This window comes from Ambystoma mexicanum, chromosome 7p (assembly GCF_040938575.1).
Source record: "Ambystoma mexicanum isolate Mex_15411 chromosome 7p, UKY_AmexF1_1, whole genome shotgun sequence".
NCBI lineage: Eukaryota > Metazoa > Chordata > Amphibia > Caudata > Ambystomatidae > Ambystoma > Ambystoma mexicanum.
The window spans coordinates 232,808,256-232,829,483 of record NC_090939.1 but is presented as its reverse complement, the minus strand read 5'-3'; the positions used below and the strand labels follow the sequence as shown (position 1 = coordinate 232,829,483).

The window sequence follows — 21,228 nt, the reverse complement described above, 5'->3', positions numbered from 1 at the left end:
AGAAAAGCTACCCTCCTTACTCACCTACTCTTGGCGCTAAAATAACGGTGGCATGAACCTGGAAATCACTGGAAGGACCCTTAATGATCCTATGGTGGCTGAAGCTCTGGCAAACAGAGGCCTTCTTCACCGCTTCACGAACATTTGGTCCCCAGTGATAGACTACGACCAGAGTTATCCGGCTCTAACTTTTAAGCCGCGGGTGGTAGCAAACGCTCTGAGGGCTGGGGGCTTGGAGATGACGCAACAAATAGAAGGGCAAGACTTGGAAGTTGACTGAAGGGATGTGGCTATGGGGTTGATGTGGGAGGCGAGGGTCCATGAGCTATATTAATTGTCAGGAAATAATATGTTGTGATGTATTTTGCTCTGGTGTGTCGATCAAAAATAAACATGTTTAAAAAAAAAAAAAAAGATTGAAGGGTGAAAGGAAAGGAGGAGGAATCAAAGAACCGGGATATAGAATTCAGGAGATTAGCACGGAGCGAACTCCGGGAGTACACGTCCAGCTACGGCGAGCAGTAGCGTTGAGATGCGCAGACCCGAGGGGTGTGTTTGTTTAGTAGTGTGCCGAGCGTGTAACGTAAAGGCTGGCAAGCTGCGATTCGTATTCGACGGCCATGTTGGGAGGGTTACTGCATTCAGTGACCATGATGTCCAAAAGGGACGCAGGCGACGGTTCATGACAGGCGCTGCTCGGCTGCTGTGTCCACCAGAAGGTGCTCACTTCCCTGTCCTGGTCTGCCAGGACTCCTCGCTGACTTCGGGCAAGATGATTTCCAAGCTGGTTCCTGACGGCCTTTCCACGGGTGCGCGTCCCTGTCTTCCCGAAATATGCGAGGGTCCTGCAGCATCTCGGGTTCTCCGGCGGGGGAGACGACCTTGTGCCGTGCTGACACAGCAAACCATCAACTTTGCTACCAACTTGTTGGGACCGACTCCCAGGTATGCGAGAGTGATACTGGAAGTCTTGGCGAGCCCAACTCCCTCCCCAGTATACACAGAGGACTCAGTCAACGGCAAGTTCAAACTGCGGTTTATTACAGCCAAAACCTATAGTGATCGATACAAGAACTCAGAAAAATTCCAGAATGTAACACAGTAAATGGCACGCAGGCCAGTTTTGTCCTAAGAACACGTCACCACTCCATCATCACTTGGGCCCTTTTGCCAAAAACGCACCTGTGTGAGGGCTTGGTCCCCGAGAACACTATAACCTATATGGGTACATATACATTTTATTCTATTGGCTCTTACATGTCAAGTGGCTGGCCTGTCCCTTCCCCAAAATCTAACTTGCTACATTGTTGCAGAGTAATGGGCTTACCATTGGTTCTCGCCCGTTGCTACCCACCCCTAGAGTGCTAAACTGTGATTGGCTACAGTAGACGTCCCCAGGCCTGGGACCAGAAATGGTTCTCAGCCCACTGTGCACCTTTTCAAGGTGATGCAAACGATTATGTGTCTGTATTGTAACTTGTGTGCACCACCTTTGCCTATGAGACCATGTCCAGCTCGTCGCAACACTTGTTGCACATTTGTTACAGCCTGGGATCGGCTCTTCCTTCCCACCACTGATCACTGTCCATTGTCTGCTTCAGCTGCATCACGTGTCTAGGCGCCACAAAATTGAGCTCTGCCGCTCCGAATTATGACGATGTATTAATTTTCTCTGCAGCTGGTCCTTTTGTTGTCTGGGGATTGGCATGTCTTCATATCTCTTGCCTTTGGCTGTGGGCCTCGTCTCACGCACCTGGCTCCCTGTGCAGCCTGAAACAGCTATGTTTGTCTCTTGTTCAGTGATTCGAGGACTGCTGTAATTTTCCTACACCTTATGATGCGGTTTCTACATTGTCCATGTTAGATTACATTCCCTATGGGTTAGCTATACGTGGTTTGATCAGGTTCCATATATACTCCTGTATGTCCAAGCGACTATTGGCTTTAAGCATCAGCAAGCTTGCTCAGGATCTCTTGTGTCTTGCAGTTTGAGTTACTGCATTTGGCTAATGAAAACATAATAAATCAATGAAAGTATGGTTATGTATTTGTGGTCTAACTATAGAACTGTATGCTCATGGTCCCAGGATCCTGACGCCCTCTTCAACATTAGTATATAAGGGAAGTTTGTTGCTTGCCTTGCTGACAAATGTTTTATCTGTCTGCACTTTTACAATGCATGCTAGTGGCATTGGTCAAAACCTTTTCTCTCCAGACCTTACTGCAGGTTGATCACCTAATCCTCCCAGTTACCATGCTGGTAGGTAAATCTACACTTAGACCAATACCAATAGCTATGGGACAGTGTGGACCATATGTGCATAATCAACTGTAACAAAGTCCCCTGCCTTGTTACCTAGTAGGGTGACCAAGGGGGCAGAATGCTTCCCCAAGCTAGTAGATGATTATGATCCAGGGGTGGATGGGGAAGACTCCCCGGTCACCTCTACTTAGTTCCCACCAGTGGGACAGGACCACCTCCTATCAACAAAATGTTATTGGCCCTTTAACAGTTAGGCATTTCTGTTGGAAGAGTCAGGGATTCCAAAGTACCTTACTAAAAACCAGCAAAGCGACATCCCGAGCTAAGAAAGAGACATGGCATTATCACATAACTTGTACTCTGCGTAAAGCAAAATCGTATCTACTTAGGGAACCGAGAACTCGCACACTTGAACAAGAAAATGGATTGTCCAATGCAAGATGGCAGAAACCACTTTTAAAGTTGCGGTCCACCTAGTGATCTTAAAATGCCATACAGCAACAGTAATTAAGTGTTTGCTAGGAAAAGACCAATCCGCTACAGAGAATCACAAAAATAAAAAGCAGATGGAAACATTTAAACGACATCCAATCCCAAAGTAGTGAATAGCAGGTGATAAAAACATACAAGTGGAAAGGCAGAGCATGGGTGTTTAGCGGACGTCACAAGTGTGGACAGAGTGGCCGATTTAGCTGAGCTGGTAAAAGGACTTTGGAAGGAATGAGGAAGGAGCAGAGGACACTGGAGGACTAATGGGGAGTAGGAGGAACACAAGGTGACAGGAGGAGAGCATACAGTGGAGATAGGAACGGAGCCTAAGGAGGTGGCAGGAGAAGAGAAGGTTATGACAGGAGAGCCTATAGTGATGACAGGAGAACAGTTGCAGGAAGGAACCAGAAGGCGGAGGCTGGGAAGTGAGAGGAAATAATCAGGACTAGTGAGTCCAGGAGAAGAGAGAAGAGGAAGGAAGAAGGCATGTATAGTCCAAGGCAGGCGGCCAGATTTGCAGACCCAATCTAAAAGGGTAAAGACCACAGTGGAAGGATTATATAACTCTTTCACCTCATGGGGAGCCCTTGCGAGCGAGGTCCTTCACATATGATAAATAACTCTTTCCCATCATGGGGATCACTTGCAAGCAAGATTATTCAAATTTGATTAATAAATAACCCCTGCACCTCATGGGGAGCACTTGCAAGTGAGATCATTCACATTTCATTAATAAATACCTCTTTCACCTCATGGGGAGCATTTGCGAGCAAGATTCTTCACATTTGATAAATTGTTTAGCACTTCCCAGGCAGCTGCCGGCTACCCCTTCGCCTCACGCACGGCGCAGATGCCAGTCACACAGTAACCCTAGGTCATGAGGGAAGACATCCCCCACAAGAGCCCATCTGGGATATGGTCAAGTTTTGGGCCGTTACCAAAATACCAAGGAGCTCAGCTGGTTTTGGTCTAAATACCAAGCTCCCACGGGGTGCCTTGAAACTCCGTTTTCTTTCTGACAAGAACCGCCATGCTAACTTTTCTCCCCACTTACCAAGGCACGTAGTGAGGCCTATGGAGGCACCCTTACAGATTAGGATTTCTATACTTTTTCCCCCCTTGCTGACTGTGCTTAATTGTAAACGCTGTTGATTGTCAAATCAGCAAATAACCCTGCTAATCCGTATTACACTAGACTTGCCATCGTTCTCTTCATCAGGCTGTGACAAGAGACTGACAGTGCCGCCACGGCTGTAAACGGCCAGACAATATACTTTAGGCTTCCACAGTGCCGCACTATGTGGCCCGCTCCATAAACTTTCCAACTCCTACCTCAAGGAGAGGGAAAGGTAGACTTGCGTCCACCACCGTCTGTCCCTCACAAAGGGTGCCAACACCCGGGCACTACCAGCCTGCGCTGGGCTGCCCCCCTCACACCGCTGCTCGCTTCCTCAACCCCAGGGAGGGGAGAGTGAGAGCCAGCCCAGTACTGCCCGCTGTGGACATCTTCACACGGAGGGCCTGGACGCCCTGCCTGGTCCTCAAGACGACGCTCTCTCTCTCTCTCTCTCTCTCCTTATAGCTGGCTTGACGCCGCTGTATCAAATACATGGTCCTGTCCACCTGTCCCCCAGACGCGGGGAGATGGCGACAGGATTTTTTATTTAATCACCTCATCCATGTTCAAATTGCCCCTGCGGGCGGGCCATAGCAAGTTGCCCCAGGATCTCAGGAAGTAAAAATACCCACAGACATAAAAACATGACTGATCACATGCTCGTAGTTGCACCATCAATACATAGCATTGAAACGCCCACGCTGGAATGTGGGGATTTACACTCAACCCCGGTCCTTCAAAACCCTTGTTTTTACCTTTTCCCTAGGCACATACAATAGCATTTGACATTTCCCATTCCATGACAATGGTACATTCCACCATTGTTGAGCATAACACATTGGTTTAAAGGATAACACTGTACAAGTAGTAGCTGGCACATGAAATCCCCTTCTGATGACTTCCAACTGACCTGCTGGAGCATGGTAGCTCAGCATTCTGACCGGCCTGACCTCTCTTTGAGATCTCCGAAGCTCGCCATATGCCTCTGAATGATCTTCAGAGGCAGCCTCGGGATGTTCTATTGACTCAGGCGGCTCGTCCTCAGTCACAGAGCCAGCCCTTGGCAATCGATCATCAGATGGTGTGTGGCAGATGTCCATGTCTCCACCAGTGGATATCTCTCTCAGGTTTTCAGTCTGTCTGGAGGGACCTGGAGTTGTAACCTCTTGTTCAATCCAATATGCCATCTCTGAGCCCTCAGAAATGTAATCTTCTTCCTCCTCTTTTAGCTTGGACTGATTATCGGAGGGCTATTGGGATACCTCTGGGATTTGAGGCCCTTTATCCTCCACATTCTTCCTTTCATTGGCGTTGGAGGCCACAGACGGTACAGTATCTAGTCTAGATGGGAGTAGGGCTGCCCCGTGGATTGTGTCCCGTGAATGAGTTTGAGTGACCCTCTTACTGGGGGAAAGATAAGCTTCACCGGCATTCGTATCCATCTCCACACTATCCCCTATGGATAGGAGGTGATTTTGGTGGAGGGTCTTCACATCCCTCAGGGCGACTTCCTTTCTCAGACGGAACACCGGAAACCCGGTCAACTGTCTCTCGATCAGGTATGTTTGCGATTCTCATCAGTCTCCCAACTTGTTGCACCCTCTCTTCCCTAAACTCCTGAGGAGTACTCTATCGCCGGGCTGCAGGTTGTGAAACCTGACCCTATCATCATACCTTCTCTTGTTTTGCTGTGTATTTGACTCGGCTGCAGCTTGCGCTAGGAAAGCTTTGGACAATTGATCCTGAAGGTCTCTTACAAACTTGCAGTGATTTTCAGCACTGGTCCCATCAGAGGAGGTCCCAAAACTCAAGTCTATGGGTAACCTAGCATCCCTTCCAAACATCAGCTGATACTGTGTGAACCCAGTACTATCATTTCTGGTGCAGTTTTAGGCATGAACTAGCATGGACACATGTTGGCTCCACTTCAGCTTTTCTTTGGCACTCAGTATACCCAGCATATCTAACAGAGTAGGATTGAATCATTCAGCTTGTACATTCCCTTGTAGATGTCCTCGTTTTCTATACCCCTATCAACTGCATGAGTTCTTTGATGAGTTTGGATTCAAAGTTTCGCCCCTGGTCAGAGTGTAGTCTAGCAGGCCAGCCATAATGCACAAAGAATTTGTCCAAGAGTATTTTTGCTATGGTTGTCGCTTTCTGATCCGTTGTGGGATAGGCTTGGGCATAACGGCTAAAGTGGTAAGTCACCAACAACATTTTCTGAATCCCACTCTTGTCAATTTCAAGGCTAAGGAAGTCCACACAAACTCCATGGGTCTGGAGCTCTGTAGATGTTGTAGTGCAGCAGCAGGATGGCTTAAGGTTTTTTAAGCAATACATTGTGCACTGGTGTGGCAATACTCCTCTACTTCAGGGCCTAAGTGTGGCCAGTAAAATCAACTGCGTACTAGTACTAGTGTGCGTTCACTTCTTAGATGTCCATGTTGGTCATGAAGGGCGTGCAGGGCCAGGGTACGTAGTGAACGGGGCAGCACAAGTCGGTGTATGAGTCGACTCTGTATTTTTGCTCTCCTTATACAGCACTACTCCCTTTAGTAGTAGCGCCTTCCATTCCTTGCAATATATTTGATGATTTGGCAGGTTTAGGCTGTCTGGGGGCCCCGTCTTGCCAGCCTCTTTGCTCTGCAGCACTTCACGTATTTCCAGATCTTGAAATGGTCTTTGTCTCAGCTCAGTCAAGTTCATGTGCGGCAGTTCGGGGGCTGACAAGCTGGTTGCGTAACAGTAACTCATAGGGACACCCTTTTCTGTCCTCGCTAGGCAATCCGGGCTGACTCGGTTGTCTGGCATATTCCCCGCAAATGGCCTTCATCGTGGCCACTGAGGCCATCTCAATAGGAATGGACTCGGAGCTGTCCTTGGCGGGGGTCTTCGGGACAGTGCATCTGCGCCTACGCTATTGACTCCAGGGCGATATTCCAACTGGAAGTTGTACGTGGACAGTGCGGCCAACCGGGGATGGCCAGTAGCATCAAGTTTGGCGGATTTGAGGATGTAGGTCAGAGGATTGTTGTCCGTGCTCATGGTGAAAGTTGCTCCATAAAGATAGTCATAACATTTTTCAGATACTGCCCACTTCAGGGCTAAAAACTCCAGCTTTTGGGCGGCATAGTTCATTTTGGATGAGCTCAGTCGACGACTGGCAAAAGCCACGGGCTGAGTAGTACCCTGAGTATGGCACCCAGCCCATCCAAGCTGGCATCCACATGTAGAATATAGGGCAGTTGGGGATCAGCATACGCCAGGACTGGCGCTTCCATAAGAGTTTATTTTAGCCAAGCAAAGGCTTGCTCACACTTCTCACTCCAGCGCAGGCCAACGATCTCCTTTGGATGGTGTTGAATCATGGACTGCTTCCCAAAGTTAGCCGTTGTCTTCTGTGGGGCCGGAAAACCCTTTGTCAATTCAGTGAGTGGTTGGGCTATGTTGCCGAATCCGGGCACGAACCTGCGGTAGTAATTGCAGAACCCCAAGAAACTTCTCATCTCTCGCAGATTCTGCGGACGGGGCCAAGTCTCGAGGGCTTTCATCTTAGCAGGATCCACACTCACTCCTTCGGCGGACACCACATGGCCAATATACTTCACAATGGTGCAGCAGAACTGGCATTTTTGTAATGATACTTTCAGCCCTTGCTGTGGTAGACGATCTAAAACTTTGAGTAGCCTTTGGTGATGTTCTTCTAGGGTTCTCTCAAACACAGTCACTACATCTAGTATAACCAGTACCTCAAGTAAGTTCATATCCCCAACTGTCTTTTCCATTAGGCGTTTAAACGTGTCTGGCGCTCCCGATATCCCCTGAGGCATACGAGTGAACTGGTAAAACCCCAAGGGACAGATGATGGCAGTCTTCTCCTTATCCTCGGGTAACATAGGAATCTGGTAATATCCGCTCTGTAGGTCCAAAACCGAGAAGTACTTGCTTCCCACCAAACAGCCAAGAGCCTCATCCACTCTGGGGGTAGTGTATTGGTGAGGCACCATCCTGCTGTTCAGGCGCCGGTAGTCTGTGCACAGACACACATCATTGTTCCTTTTTCTGGCCACCACAATGGGCGACGCATACAGGCTTCGACTCCTGGATAACCCCTGCCCATAGTAGTTCTTCCAGATGACGCTGCACGTCCTCCACATCAGCCGGGGATAGTCTTCATGACCTTTCTCGAAAGGGGGTGGTCTCGTTCATTCGGATTTGATGTTTCACTCCCTTGGTTTCCCCCAAATCCCAGTCACAGGCTGAAATTACATCGGCTTGCAGGGACAGCTGGTCTCATAGATGATTTTTTTTCCCGCTCAAACAACGGGGAGTCTCGAAAGTTTATCTTTCCCCCATCCAAAGGGGGCTATAGGCTCCTGGTTCCAGCTGCAGCTGCCTGTGCCACCGAGTCAGCACTGCGAAGCTGGGTGATTGTCATCCCACCTGGGAGGTGCACTGATTTTTTGGTGATATTAGTGATAGGGACTCTAATGTGAATCACGCCCTTCCCAGTATCACTAAACAAGGTGTGTTGGACCACCAGACCGCCCGGCAGTTCTTCTCCTTCCGACGCCTCCATCACCAATCTCCTGTAGCTGTAAGTTCCCTGGATTTGTACATTGCCCGGCACCATTACTGTCTGACCAGGCAGTATGTCCAGTTGACTGTGGTTGGTGGTGGTTACCTCTCCCACTGGCCCATCAGGTTGTTCCGCCTTCTCCTGGCTTTACTTGAGATAGGCTTGCTGGCAAGCTGGGAGTATGCTCAACGAATATGCAAACTGGGGATCTGCCATCTCCATACACATTCTGGCAAATGTACCAAACAGGGTGGAGTTGGTGCCCATAACCAGGGGGACCTCTGGATGCTGGTTCTTGGTGGTGGATACTAATGCCAGTGTGGACAAGGTTGTGTTCACCCCAGACACATCCTGATTCAGGTGGATCTTCACTCAGACGTACCCCCGTAAGGCCTCTATCACCAGCCTCCCCTTTTCTTGGTCTGACACTTTCCAGTCATGGAGCATAAACTGCGTGGGGTCGGCCCGTACTTCATAGCTTTGCTCCCCTTTAGGCACCGGTCGTTCGCCGGAAAAAGGGCCGTAGGCGGGTGTAGGCTCCCTGTTCACCAAGCACAGGTGGTGGGGATTGTCACTTCCTAGATACTTTAACAGCTTAAGCCACCGCCAGAGCAATGACTATAGCGTCTTTAGTGGGGTTTGTAGCTTCTGGTCGCGGAGGAATCCTTGGCCATGAATGTAACCTCCAGACAGGGCAGGTAATTGAACGTTTCCCGCCTTGAATCTCTGCGGACAAGGTTTTACCTGTAAGAGAACTTCCACCATAACATAGCATATAACATTTGGGAGCTTGACCAGGTATGCGGCCTACACTTTTCACTTTACCCGTAATGGGTTCCAATGCACCAGTCATGGCTAAGACTTCATTGGTTATAATTTGCAACGGGACCTTGCCCAATATAAAACAAGCCTCTAGGTTAAGCCCATCAACTTTCACCCAGTGTAACACGTATTCACACGTTATTTTCCTTATTTTGTTTGTCTTTTTATTTTTTAAGGTAATTAACCATAAATATATTACACAGCTCCCCTGTGTGGTAAACAAGGAGAGATACACCAGAATTCCTCTCTATAAGGTAAATGGCCCACCTGGGATCTCAGCAGTGCCTCCAAGAGTGTAAGGTGATTCTCCCTATGGGGTGAGGGGCGGGGGAGGAGAAAAAGAGCAGCAACCTGTAGGAGTCCTGAACCAGGGATACTACACCTTACCGCACACATGTGCCAATGGGGAGACAGGGGGGGAATGGTTTAGGCTTTTCCCTATGGGTAGCCGAGCCCTGGTGGCTGGCTGTCCTATGGGTGAACCGGGATAAATAAACAGTCACAGCCTCATGGGATTTGTTAGGAGTAAACTCCTTATTTATAGAATAGTGTTAAAAGAAAACAGTTCTGCCCCTCGGTATGCCCAAGTAGTAAGGAATTTACAATGTCGCCTAGTTCTGGTACTACATAAACATTTAGCTGTCCTTACATTTCCTCCAATAGTTACAGTACTCCTTAACTCCAGTGTGGTCATTGGGGGGGCGAACTAAACCATTCCAAGTGGATAAACCAGTAAATGAATACCTCAGTGGGAGCACTTATGAGCTTGAGCATTCACATTGTGTAACAAACAACTGTTTTCCCTTTAGTGGGAGCACCTTTGCACATCATCCTTCACATATGGTAAGTAACCAACTGTTTAACATGGATGGGCAACACTTCACGAGCTAGATTATTCACATTTGATAAATAAATAACTTTCACATCATGGGGAGCACTTGCAAGCAAGATTATTCACATTTGACAAATAAATAGCCCCTTCACCTCATGGAGAGCATTCGCAAGCGGGATAATACACATGTGGTAAAAAAGTAACTTTCACCTCATGGGGAGCGAGATTCTTCACATTTGATAAATAAATAACTCTTTCATTGTTTAGCACTTCCCAGGCAGCTGCCGGCTACCCTTTTTGCCCCATGCACCGTGCAGACGCCAGTCACACAGTACCCCTAGGTCATTAGGGAAGACATCCCCCACATGAGCCACTCAGTGATGTGGGCAAGTTTTGGGCGTTACTAAAATACCCACTTCAGGAACCGTGATGAGTGTAACCCCAGGCTGAGGAGCTCAGTGAGGTTTGGTCTAAATACCAAGGTCCAGCGGGGTGCCTTGATACTTGTTTTTTTCTGACAAAAACCGTCATGCTAACTTCTCTCCCCACCTACTGAGGCATGTATCGAGGCCTATGGAGGCACCCTTACACGTTAGGATTTCTCTACTTTCTCCCCCTTCCTGACTGTGCTTAATTGCGAACGCCGCTGATTGTCAAATCAGCAAATAACCCTGCTAATCCGTATTCCACTACACTTGCCGGCGTTCTCTTCAGCAGGCTGTGACAAGAGAATGACAGTGCCGCCACGGCTGTAAACAGCCAGACAATATACTTTAGGCCTCCACAGTAGCGCGCTATGCGGCCCGCTCCATAAACGTTCCCACTCCTACCGCCAGTCAAGGAGAGGGGAAATGCAGACTTGTGTCCGCCACAGTCTGTCCCTCACGAAGGGTGCGAACACCCGGGCACTACCAGCCTGCGTTGGGCTGCCTCCCTCACAACGCTGCTCGCTTCCTCAACCCCGGGGAGGGGAGAGAGCGAGCCGGCCCGTTACTGCCCACGATGGACCTCTTCACACGGAGGGCCTAAACGCCCTGCCTGGTCCTGAAGACGACTCTCTCGCTCTCCTCATACGCGTCTTGACGCTGCTATATGACATACATTGTCCTGTCCACCTGTCCCCTGGGAGACGGTGACAGGATTTTTGATTTAATCACCCCATCCACGCTCCCATTACCTCTGTGGGCGGGCCATACCAAGTTGCCCCGGGATCTCAGGAAGGAAAAATACCCACAGACATAAAAATAGGAGTGATCACATACTCGTAGTTGCACCATCAATACATAACATTGAAACGCCCACGCTAGAATGTGGGGGTTTACACTGAGAATGGGCTGTCTTCCACAGATAATACTGTTAAAGCGCTCCACGGAGGGCAATAACCCCTGGACACTTACTGTAGGATGATAAAGGACTAATGCAATTTAAAGCCATAACACATTCCAAATAGTCACACATGCCAAGTGTTAAGGTTCAGGAAGGCCTCTTTTTGCTACACTTTCCTTGACTGCAAACTGTAGACAAGAATGTCACTTCCTGTGGCGGTATCGCACATGATTAGGCTCGGGACAAATTGAAAAAATAAATCTATGGAAGAAGATGGCAAAAGTCATAGGAAATTCTCATTCTGCCATCTGCTTTTAGTTTTGTTTGGCCCAGAGCTGCTGCCTTTTTCATGGTTACAATGGATTTCTGGAAGATTATCTCCTAAAAATCCACAAAGTATTTGCATGGGCTCATGAACCTTACTTGAATATTTTGGGTTGGTTAGTAGTGGTTTTGTTGCACTGTATTCCATTTGTATTGCAAAAAAATGGGAAGAAAAACATGACGCGAATCCCACAGATTTTGCACTGCGAGCAGTAATTTCATGCATCCCTTGGATCTTTGCTGACTTCACATTCTGGCCACACAGCATCACTGGATGGATGATAGCTCAAATCATAGAAAGACAATAAGTAATTTGACATTGCTTTACAAACCTTAACAGGTCTGCAAAAATGAACAGCACAGTGACATTAAGAAGAAAGGGACGTTCCCAATTAAAAAAAAAAACAGATACGACTGCCACTTTAATTTACTAACACCAAAAATCCAATTCTACCTAAATTGGATATCAATATATCATCAAAATACAAAATATACAAAGGTTATTGAAGATTGCAATTTGGTATATTTAGGATGCTCAATTAAGTACATTTGAAAATTGTACACATCTTTACAGCTACTATTTCATTTTGCAGTTTCCAAGTATATCAGCACTTCATTCCATTTGGTAACTGGCATCATGTGGAATAGAATGCATTTCTTAGAAAGATCTTTTCATGTTGGGTTCTCAGTATAAATTATATTTCGCTGGATGAGCCCAAAAGTGTTTACCATCAATCCTGTGCTCACAACCCCGAGACAAATGTTCCTAAATAAATCTTCATTACAATGTATACCGTGATTTTGTTACTGTTTTCTTTCAGCAAATGTTCAAATACTAGTTACAATACATTTAATTTAGCACATGATCACAGTGAAGTGTCTTCTAAAACTGTGCAAGTGAACAATAGCAATGAATGCAATAAAAACGGCACATTGATGTGGTACAACGCCTTGGTCACAATAGTCGCACAGTGAAGTGAGTTTCCTTCCGGGCACCATCAAACCATACATTTCTCATGTGCTTCACGTAGCAGCAGGAGTCTGGTGTCTAAAACGATATCCCATTTTAAGTAGTTGCTGATTGTAGTTACTTCCGAGGTCGGCAACCATTGCTCCACACATGTTTTGCACTGCAACTTTCATCACCCCTGGCTAGCATAGTCAATGTCCAAGGATCATGGTTGCTGCAGTCCAAAACGTCCGGAGAGCTGATGGTTACAGACCCCCCGAGTTACTTTGACAAACTACTACATAGGAGGCAGACAGAGGTCAATGAATTCATCCAAGTGTGTGACTGAAAATGTAATACTTCAATCGTTAATGGTGCAGTACCATACAACATATTCCACAAGCTGCTTACCTTCTCAATAGCATCACAGGTGTCCTCTATTAAATGGAGGCAGATTCGTATTGCAAGTGCCACAGCCTTTTTTTCATTCCCATCTGAAATTCTCTCGCCAATAAGAACCTTTTTCCAGCACATACTAAAAACAGAAATATAACAATTAAATATGTCAACTCTAAAAAAAAAACATGTTTTCTGTACAGGGCAGATGTGAACAACCATTATTTGCAAAATAAGTTGCAGCACTCAGAATGAATAATAAAAGAGAAAACTTGCGAAGGCTTGTGGCATTCGACAGTGCACTACATTAATACAAACGCACTGCTCTGAAATGTATAAAAAAGATTTAATATAGTCTAGAGCAGGATTACTCATACTGTAGCTCTCCAGATGTTTTCGACTGCACCAAACACGATACTTCACCAATGACTATACCGGCTAGGGGAATGGAAGTTGAAATCTAAAACATTGAGTTGCCATGGTCTAGAGCAGCGGTCTTCAAACATTTTATGTTTGGAACCCCCCCCCCTGCCCCGCCTCTCTGTGTTTGTGTTATTTATTTTTTATAGAGATAGCTGCGAAATGTGTGTTGTCCATACACGAGCACACTGGATTGTTTTGTATACGAGACTCTAAGTTGCCTCACATTGTAAATCCACTTGGGCCTAGTGCACCATCACTGCACCCTAATCCCAGTATAGTCCCTGAGCTCCCCCACCTGCTCCCATCACAGTGGCTGGGCTCCATCATCCCACTCCTACCCAGTCCCTGGGCTCTCCCCACACCATCACACACCCTGGGCTCTCCCCACCCAGCTCCCACCACTATCCCATGGTTCCCGCCCATCCTGCTCCCACCACAGTCCCTGGGCTCCCCCATCCTGTTCCCATCACAGTCTGTTAGCCAGTGGCGGCTGGTGAATTTTTTAAGTGAAGGGGCATTACTATTTCCTCAAAAAATGCCATAGCGACCGAGCGCAGTGAGGGAGTCCGAACCAATCAAGGGGGTTTAGGGGGTTTCCCCCCATGAATTTTTTAAATAAAATAATGGATTAAAATGTTGCATTGTACAGTATTCATTAAAAGTAGAGTACTGGGATGAAGAATATGCCTGTAGAGTGTTTTCAAGGTCAGGCAAGCCCAATTGAGAATCCACACCAGCAACCTGTCAAGTGGTTGCAGGTGTATAAAAAGAGAGCCAAAGAGCAGATAAGGGAGCAACAGGGAGGCCTGTGTGGGAGAGACCAGCATGGGACCCGTATCATTAGGAGGCAGCCATGGTGGGACCTGAGAGGCAGCCAGGACGCCAGCCAATGTCCTAGAAGACCTGTGGAGCCTAAGGTGAGTTAGGCCATTATGCTGCCACGGGTTCGGTGCCTCCGTTTTCCAGAGAAAGCAGCTGGAGCTGCGAGCAAGGGAAAAGGAAGAAAGGACGCTGTCCGTGTCCATGCGGGAGAACAGGGCTGCCGGCATGTGCTAGGAGGCACCCGGAGGGCGAGGCCCACTTGCCCAGAAAAGAAGCCCCATAGCCACCAGAGAAGGAAGACAGAGGACCGGTGAGTGGAAGTAGATGTCACTCAAAGCTGGGGCCACTCATAGGGGCTACGTGTGAATACCGAAGTGCCGTATGACATAAATTGAATCCCGAACAGAATGAAAATTAAAAACAAAGCAAAATTACACATGTTGAATATAGAATTGAAGAAAACTTTATGGGCAAATGTAATAGCTGATGAAAGGCAAAAAGGAAAGTGCACATTTGAAAGCAATTTATGGAAAAGAGCGCAAGCGTGAAAGAGTGCAACATAAAGGTGGAGCAGAAACAAGACCACCACAAAGTGAACTTTATGAATGGATGCATTGCAGCAAAGCCAAACACTGGCAAGAGGTGTCTGACACGTTAAAGACATTGTGAAATAAATCAAGAAGGAGCACTGTGAGTGAACTGGTAAGACGAGCCAGAAGGAGGGTCAAGTGGAAATAGGTTTATGTTGAACTTTGAAATATTAAAACCAGTACAAGTTGCAACGTTGAAATCTTGGGGAAGGAAACCCTGAGATTTGATTAACTACTGCCTTGAACTTGGGAAAGGCAATCTTGAGACTTTTGTGGAACTTTAATGAACTTGGTGAAGCTGAAGAGGAAGTTAAAAGCTGGAAGAAACTCTGAACTTTGTGTTAATCACCATTTCTTTCATTAATGACATCCTTACACATTGCTTTAGTTGTGAGGGCAAGGACAGGTTTTGGAGACAGACAGACTTGTAAGGTGAACTTTTTGATTCAGACTTTCCTTAGTTTCTTTCAGGTAGGGAAATCCCACCATAGCATATGGCAAGTTAGGCCTTCTACCATCCTGACATTTGATTTAATAAACCATTTTATTTTGAACTTTGAATCTGTTGTCTGTGTCTTGCTTCACGATGCCTTCACACAGCTACGTGGTCAAGGTGTAAAGGGAGTGAGAGCCGGGTCCATGAGCGGATTCGCCCACATCAGGAGACCGGCTTGCGCCCCTTCCGATAGTACTACTAAATGCGGACGACCTCCAAGCTTCCAAAAACCATCACGTCATAAGTCTCTGTGGCTCCAACAGTTCTCCTTGGTGGTTTCACTGGACATTCTTTGAGGAAGTGGCCTGCTTTTCCGCAATATAAGCATAATTGCTGTTGCCTTCTCTCGTCTCTTTCAGTTTTAGTTAAAGGGGGCCGTACACCTCCGATTTGCATGGGTTCTACCGTGTTTTCCAATGTACGTGGAACATTATCCTTTGACAGGACATACACAGCTCGAGTGTCTAACCTTATCCGGTCCGCTTTTCGGTCTTGTAATCTGTGATCTAATTGCACCACAAGGTTGATGAATTCTCCACAGTCTTTAGGTGGGTTAACCACTTTAGCAAGGACATCCTTTAGTTCCCCTCGTAGACCCCGATGAAATAGTGTGGTCCTTTTTTCCTCAGGCCACCCAGCTTCAACGACAAGTGTGTTAAATGTTGCTATATATGTAAGCTAGTCTTGACTTCCTTGACGGATTGACAAAAGTTTGTTGTCTTGGCCTTGGGTATGACGAGCAAAGAGTTTTTCCATTTCCATCTGGAAACCCCCAAAGTCATGTAACAACGGGTTATCCTGACTTACCAATGGTATCGACCAATCCGCAGCACTGCCACTCAGATATGACAAGACAAAAGCAACTCGCGCTTGGTTGTTAGGAAAAGCCCCAGGTCTGCAAAGGAAACGAAGACGACACTGGTTCATGAATGTTGCGTACTTCTTGGGATCCCCTGTAAATCGTTCAGGTGGAGCTAAAGGAACTGCCCCAGTAAGGGTTATTTGTACTGGATTGGTGGAAGAAGTTGGTACAGGTGGTAGCGGAATGTTACCGGGCAATAGGGTCTGTCCTGCCTGTGATTGGAGCAATGGTCTACTTATTTCGTCGGTACGATCCTTAGTAACAATCAAATCCCTCCTAAGAGCGTTGGTTTCTTGCCTGGCTGAATGTACTTCAGCGCGTAATTGTCCCAACAACTGAACTAACTGGTCAGTCTCTGAAGTCTCCATGACGCCCAGGTGGATGAGATTATTGAGGCATTGCGTTCTGTTATGCTCACCTGGTATCCACGGGGACGCCACCCAGCCCTGGTTGGATGATTTGCACTCTCGAACCCTCTCCCGTCCCTTGGTAAGGCCTCTGGTTAAAGATGGGTCTGCAATATAGGAAAGCTTGATTCAATACCAGATTGTCTTTATGTTTTCCCATCTCCCTTGGCCTCAACTCCTTCCTCCCCCTTGGGCCCTCTCCTCACCTTAATATTGTAAAAGGTGGATTCTCCATCCTGCTCCTCGTGGCAGGGGCGCGTAGATGTGAGGGGCGAGCAGCGAACAAGTTACTTCACTGGTGCAAGCCCCCCTGTGGGAATCCAGGCCTGCTGCGACTCTGTAGGTTTGCTGCTTTACAGTCTTTATATGCAGTTCTTATGTTCCTCTTAGTTCGAATAATAATGTCTTGCTTCTTTCCTTTTAGGTACGGAAAGGTATTTTGGTGTTGTCATGCAGTTCGAAGATGAGCATGGGCCGGTAGGCGAAAGCGCGGTTTGCGCGATGCTGTCCGGTGAGTAATGCGCGGCTCTGTTTCGCCTTTTATATTGCTAACCTGTGTCTTTTCTCTCCTTGCAGGTTGCGATGTTCCTTGCCGAGCGCCATAATGTTCCAGCAATGATACTAACCAGGAGATGACTACCCAGGTAAGAATTGTGTGGCTTTCTTCATTCGGGAGGAAACGTGGGTAAACGCTTACTAATGCTGTCTTTCTTTCTCCTCTTTCCAGGTTATGGTATTCCAGGATGCATGCAGTGCCGGATGATGGCGTTCGTACCTTCAGCTGAGTGGAACTGAAGCTGGCGATGGATTGAAGACAGGATACTGTTCCAGGTAAGTTTCGTAGTGTTCTTTCTCTCTCTGCAGGTCTTTGGTTTCAGGTAAGCTGGCATCTAAGAACTGGACACGGTGAGCATTACGCTGCCCACAGCAGAATAACGCAAAGCATGTTCTGCTGTTTGGGTGCAGTTTAAATAGTCTCAGGTAAAGTAGTCCAGGTAAAATAGTCCCAGGCCTGCCAGACCCAAAGTAGTCCAGGTAAAGTAGTCCCAGGCCTGCCACACCCAAAAGACTAGACCGCATAGCTCAGTTCCTTGTAACTGAGCTATGTGTGTGCCTCCATGTTGGCTGAACCTCCCCCCCCCCCCCAAGTTAAATAGTCCCAAGTAAATAGTCCCATTCTAATGTTGGTCTTCATGATGGTTATGAGCCTGGTGCCAGAGGCGCCAGGACTGACTCCAAGAGAGTCTTGGATGAGGTTTTAAGGCCTTTGACCTGGCCCTAACTGGAAGGCTGACTTGCCAGTGAGGGCCAGGGGCAAGGGTCATGACACTAACCCCCTATGGCATTATCCTGACCTCAAACCTACTCTGGATAGGACAATGCAAATCAAGTGAGACCTCGGCAAAGAGATGCGTTTTGGAGACCTCTACCCAAATGGGAAATTCGTATCGTTGACGGATGTCCAGGAAAAGGTGGGAGCAGGCCTTGTCACCACGATGCAGTATCACCGGTTGAAGGCGGCATGCAGGAGGAAATGGCCGTTCTTCCCTGACGCACTACCCACGCATACGCTTCTAACGCACACCCCGTCCAAAAACAAAATGAAGGAGAAGCGGGAGCGAGATCTAGACACAATAATAGATGAAAGCCGATGGGCAAAATAGTGTCAATATACTAAGTCCATCTCAATAAGCGCTAATTTTCATCTAATCCAATATAAAATGTTAAACCATTTAGACATTACGCCAAATAAAATGACCAAATTTGATCCCTAAAAACCAGCGAACTGCCCAAAGTGTCATGCCTCTGTGGCAAACTCAATCCACATGTATTGGAACTGTCCCCCGATCAAACGATTCTGGGAGGAGGTAGCTGCAGTGATCAGTGAGATAATAGACTTACACATACCAGCAACTCCGCTGAAGTACTTACCTTGGGACATATGAAAGGTGTCAATGAAGACACGTCGACTGTTTGCTGTGGCAGGAGCTGTGGCAAAGAGAAATATACTCAGAGCCTGGAAAGAGAAGTCCGCCCCTACTCTGCAGACATGGGTAAAAGATTTGATTTACGTGCAGGAGACAGAAGAAAACTATGTTAGAGGCATCTCTGCCACCAACAGACCGAAAGATATCTGGGAACCCCTGAGGCGATACCCAAGGACAGATCAGGAGACTTCGAACACAGACTCATTTAGCTCCATATGATACCCTGACTTTAAGAAATACATCCATTTTATTGTGATGCTGAAGTTGTAGATGTACTTTGAAATACTTATGAAATGCAAGTTGTATGTGATGTACCTGTCAGACAAAAATAAAGTTACAAAAAAAATAAAAAAAAATAAAAGAAAATCTGAAAATCCTCCTCAAGATTCACCTGAATAGGTGGTGAAACACATGTAGAGGTATATGTTAATTGGAAAACATCAGAGCCAAACAAAAAAGGCATATCAAGAAGCCATTTGAGAAAATAAAAGCTGAATCAAAAAACAATTTTAAAGTGTCTGGCGAATCCAATAATACAACCACATGTGCATTTACATTAGTTCCACTTTTGGGCAGAAAAAAAAGTAGTGGATGTGAGAAGTGAAAAGGCACACCCCAATATGATTAAGGATCATCGCCCTCTGAGAAGAAACAATGCATGCACATTAATTAACAAGTAAATACTTTGCAATCATTTCACAGAGGTGTTAGGCTTTAGAGGTCTATACCTATCTAGTTATGAGAGTCGCAGGGTCAGATTGGAGGGTCAAACAAGCAAGGCACAAGCTATAGAAAGTTCAAATGTTCCAGAGGAAGTCTTCAGTAGCAAGTAAGTCAAATTTGTTGTTGGGGAAAAGGTTCTGGGACTTCGGAGAAGGCTCCCTGAAGGCACACAGGCGTTACACCTGGGCAAACGTGTATGGGCAAACTCGCAAACACACGAATCAGCACTCCAGCAACAAAGGAGCAGCAAAGCAACTCTAGATAAATTGTACCTGCAGTCTCACAGTACCTTAGAGGTGAAGAAGAGGATCCGGCATGATGCAGCAGACCTGGTCACTGGATTCTTGGTCAGGCAGACGAAAGAAGAGACACTGAAATGGATCTTGCAGAAGCAGTCGAGTGAAGAGGCTCCAGACACTGGATTCTTCGTGGTTCTGTGATTTTTGCACCCTTATCAAAGCACCAGTGAAGAATGATTACTGCCCAGTCGATTTGTCTAGCTTTCTCGGTCCAGCATTCTGGTGAGGGGACTTCAAGGAGTGGAATCTTGGGTTTGGAGGTCCGAAAGGAGTCCACCAAAGTTTCGGGAGGATTTGATATTCGGAAGGCTCAGTGGTCACAGGTCCAAGGGTATTGGCAGTTTGCAGCCCGTGAAGGTCACAGCTCGTCGTGGGATAGCTCAAAGGGCAGGTCGTCTTCAGACTGATTGGACCCACCAGTCTAAGGAAGAGAGTCGTCCTTTTCGTGGCTCTCCTGATGCTTCGAGGAAGGGGTTGAACAGCAGCAATTACTCAGAAGGCATATCCAGTCGTCTGGAAGTGGCTGTGGGTGTCTCTCCTCTTCCTCCTCTTCATTTATTCAGTTCCAGTGGTCAGCTTGTTTTCAGCCTCAAGATCCATGCCTCTTATGCAGGAGCTCAGCCAATCAGCACCCATGCACCATTTAAACTGTGAGAGGTGGCTGCCCTTTCAGGACAGCCAGCCTCCCAGTTGGAACTGGTTCAAGGCAGGCACAGCAGAACACAAAGCGCAGTGGACATTTTGAGTCCTCCCCTATTTCCCGTCCTCACAGACACACGGACGCTTTGGCAGACTTCACAAAGGGATCCAATTGAAGACAAAATTCAAACCAGGACCTCCCCCAACCTGCACAACAGAAGGAGGACCAAGAAAGGACAAGCCATCTTGAATTGGCAAAAAAAGAACACTACCACCATTTTGGGTCAATGGTGACCCTTCTGTGCACTAAAACGGCTGTAAGTACAGCCTGGGACTAAAAATTGCACAGAAGTAGGTAGAATAAAACCACTGCCACCAGCCATTCAGATTAGATTGTCACTGTAACCAAAAAGAGCAGTGAGGAAGGGGATACTGTGTAGCCCCTTAGCACTACGCATAAGGTGGTGTGTGCTGATCTCACAATAGAAAAAGATAGCAAGGATACAAAAACCCCCCTGTAACAGAAAATAAAAGGAAAGCCCAAAGGGCTCCAAGCAAAACTACACAGAGAGTGCCCTGTGCTGCAAAGGTCAAGGAAAGATGCCACAAAACTTGGAGGAATAACAATACTCCAAGAAAAAGGTATAAAAAGAAATACAAAAGTATCCCAAATATAACATAAAAGAATGAGTGACTGTGGAAAAAGGTTCCCACTCACTCAGGGGAAAAGACCAATAATCCAGTGGTAAAGAAAAAAGTGAGGGGGACTCACATGTGGAGGAGATTGTGCATAAAAATGAAAATCTGCCTACCAGCGCTGCATGGGAGACCTGGTGTGAGCAGCGGGGTGTTAGCATTACTATTAGAACAGGGTAGGGC

At 47.0% G+C, this 21,228-nt stretch overlaps 1 protein-coding gene across 2 annotated transcripts in view; it reads right to left on the bottom strand.

Moving 5' to 3' along the window:
• Positions 1-21,228, bottom strand: part of SETD4 (SET domain containing 4) — a 390,795-nt gene that overhangs the window by 44,801 nt on the left and 324,766 nt on the right. For both annotated transcript variants that reach the window (XM_069636124.1, XM_069636125.1), the window contains exon 10: positions 13,116-13,239. In XM_069636124.1, the coding sequence (XP_069492225.1) occupies positions 13,116-13,239 (124 nt within the window). The remainder of the gene's footprint in view (positions 1-13,115; positions 13,240-21,228) is intronic.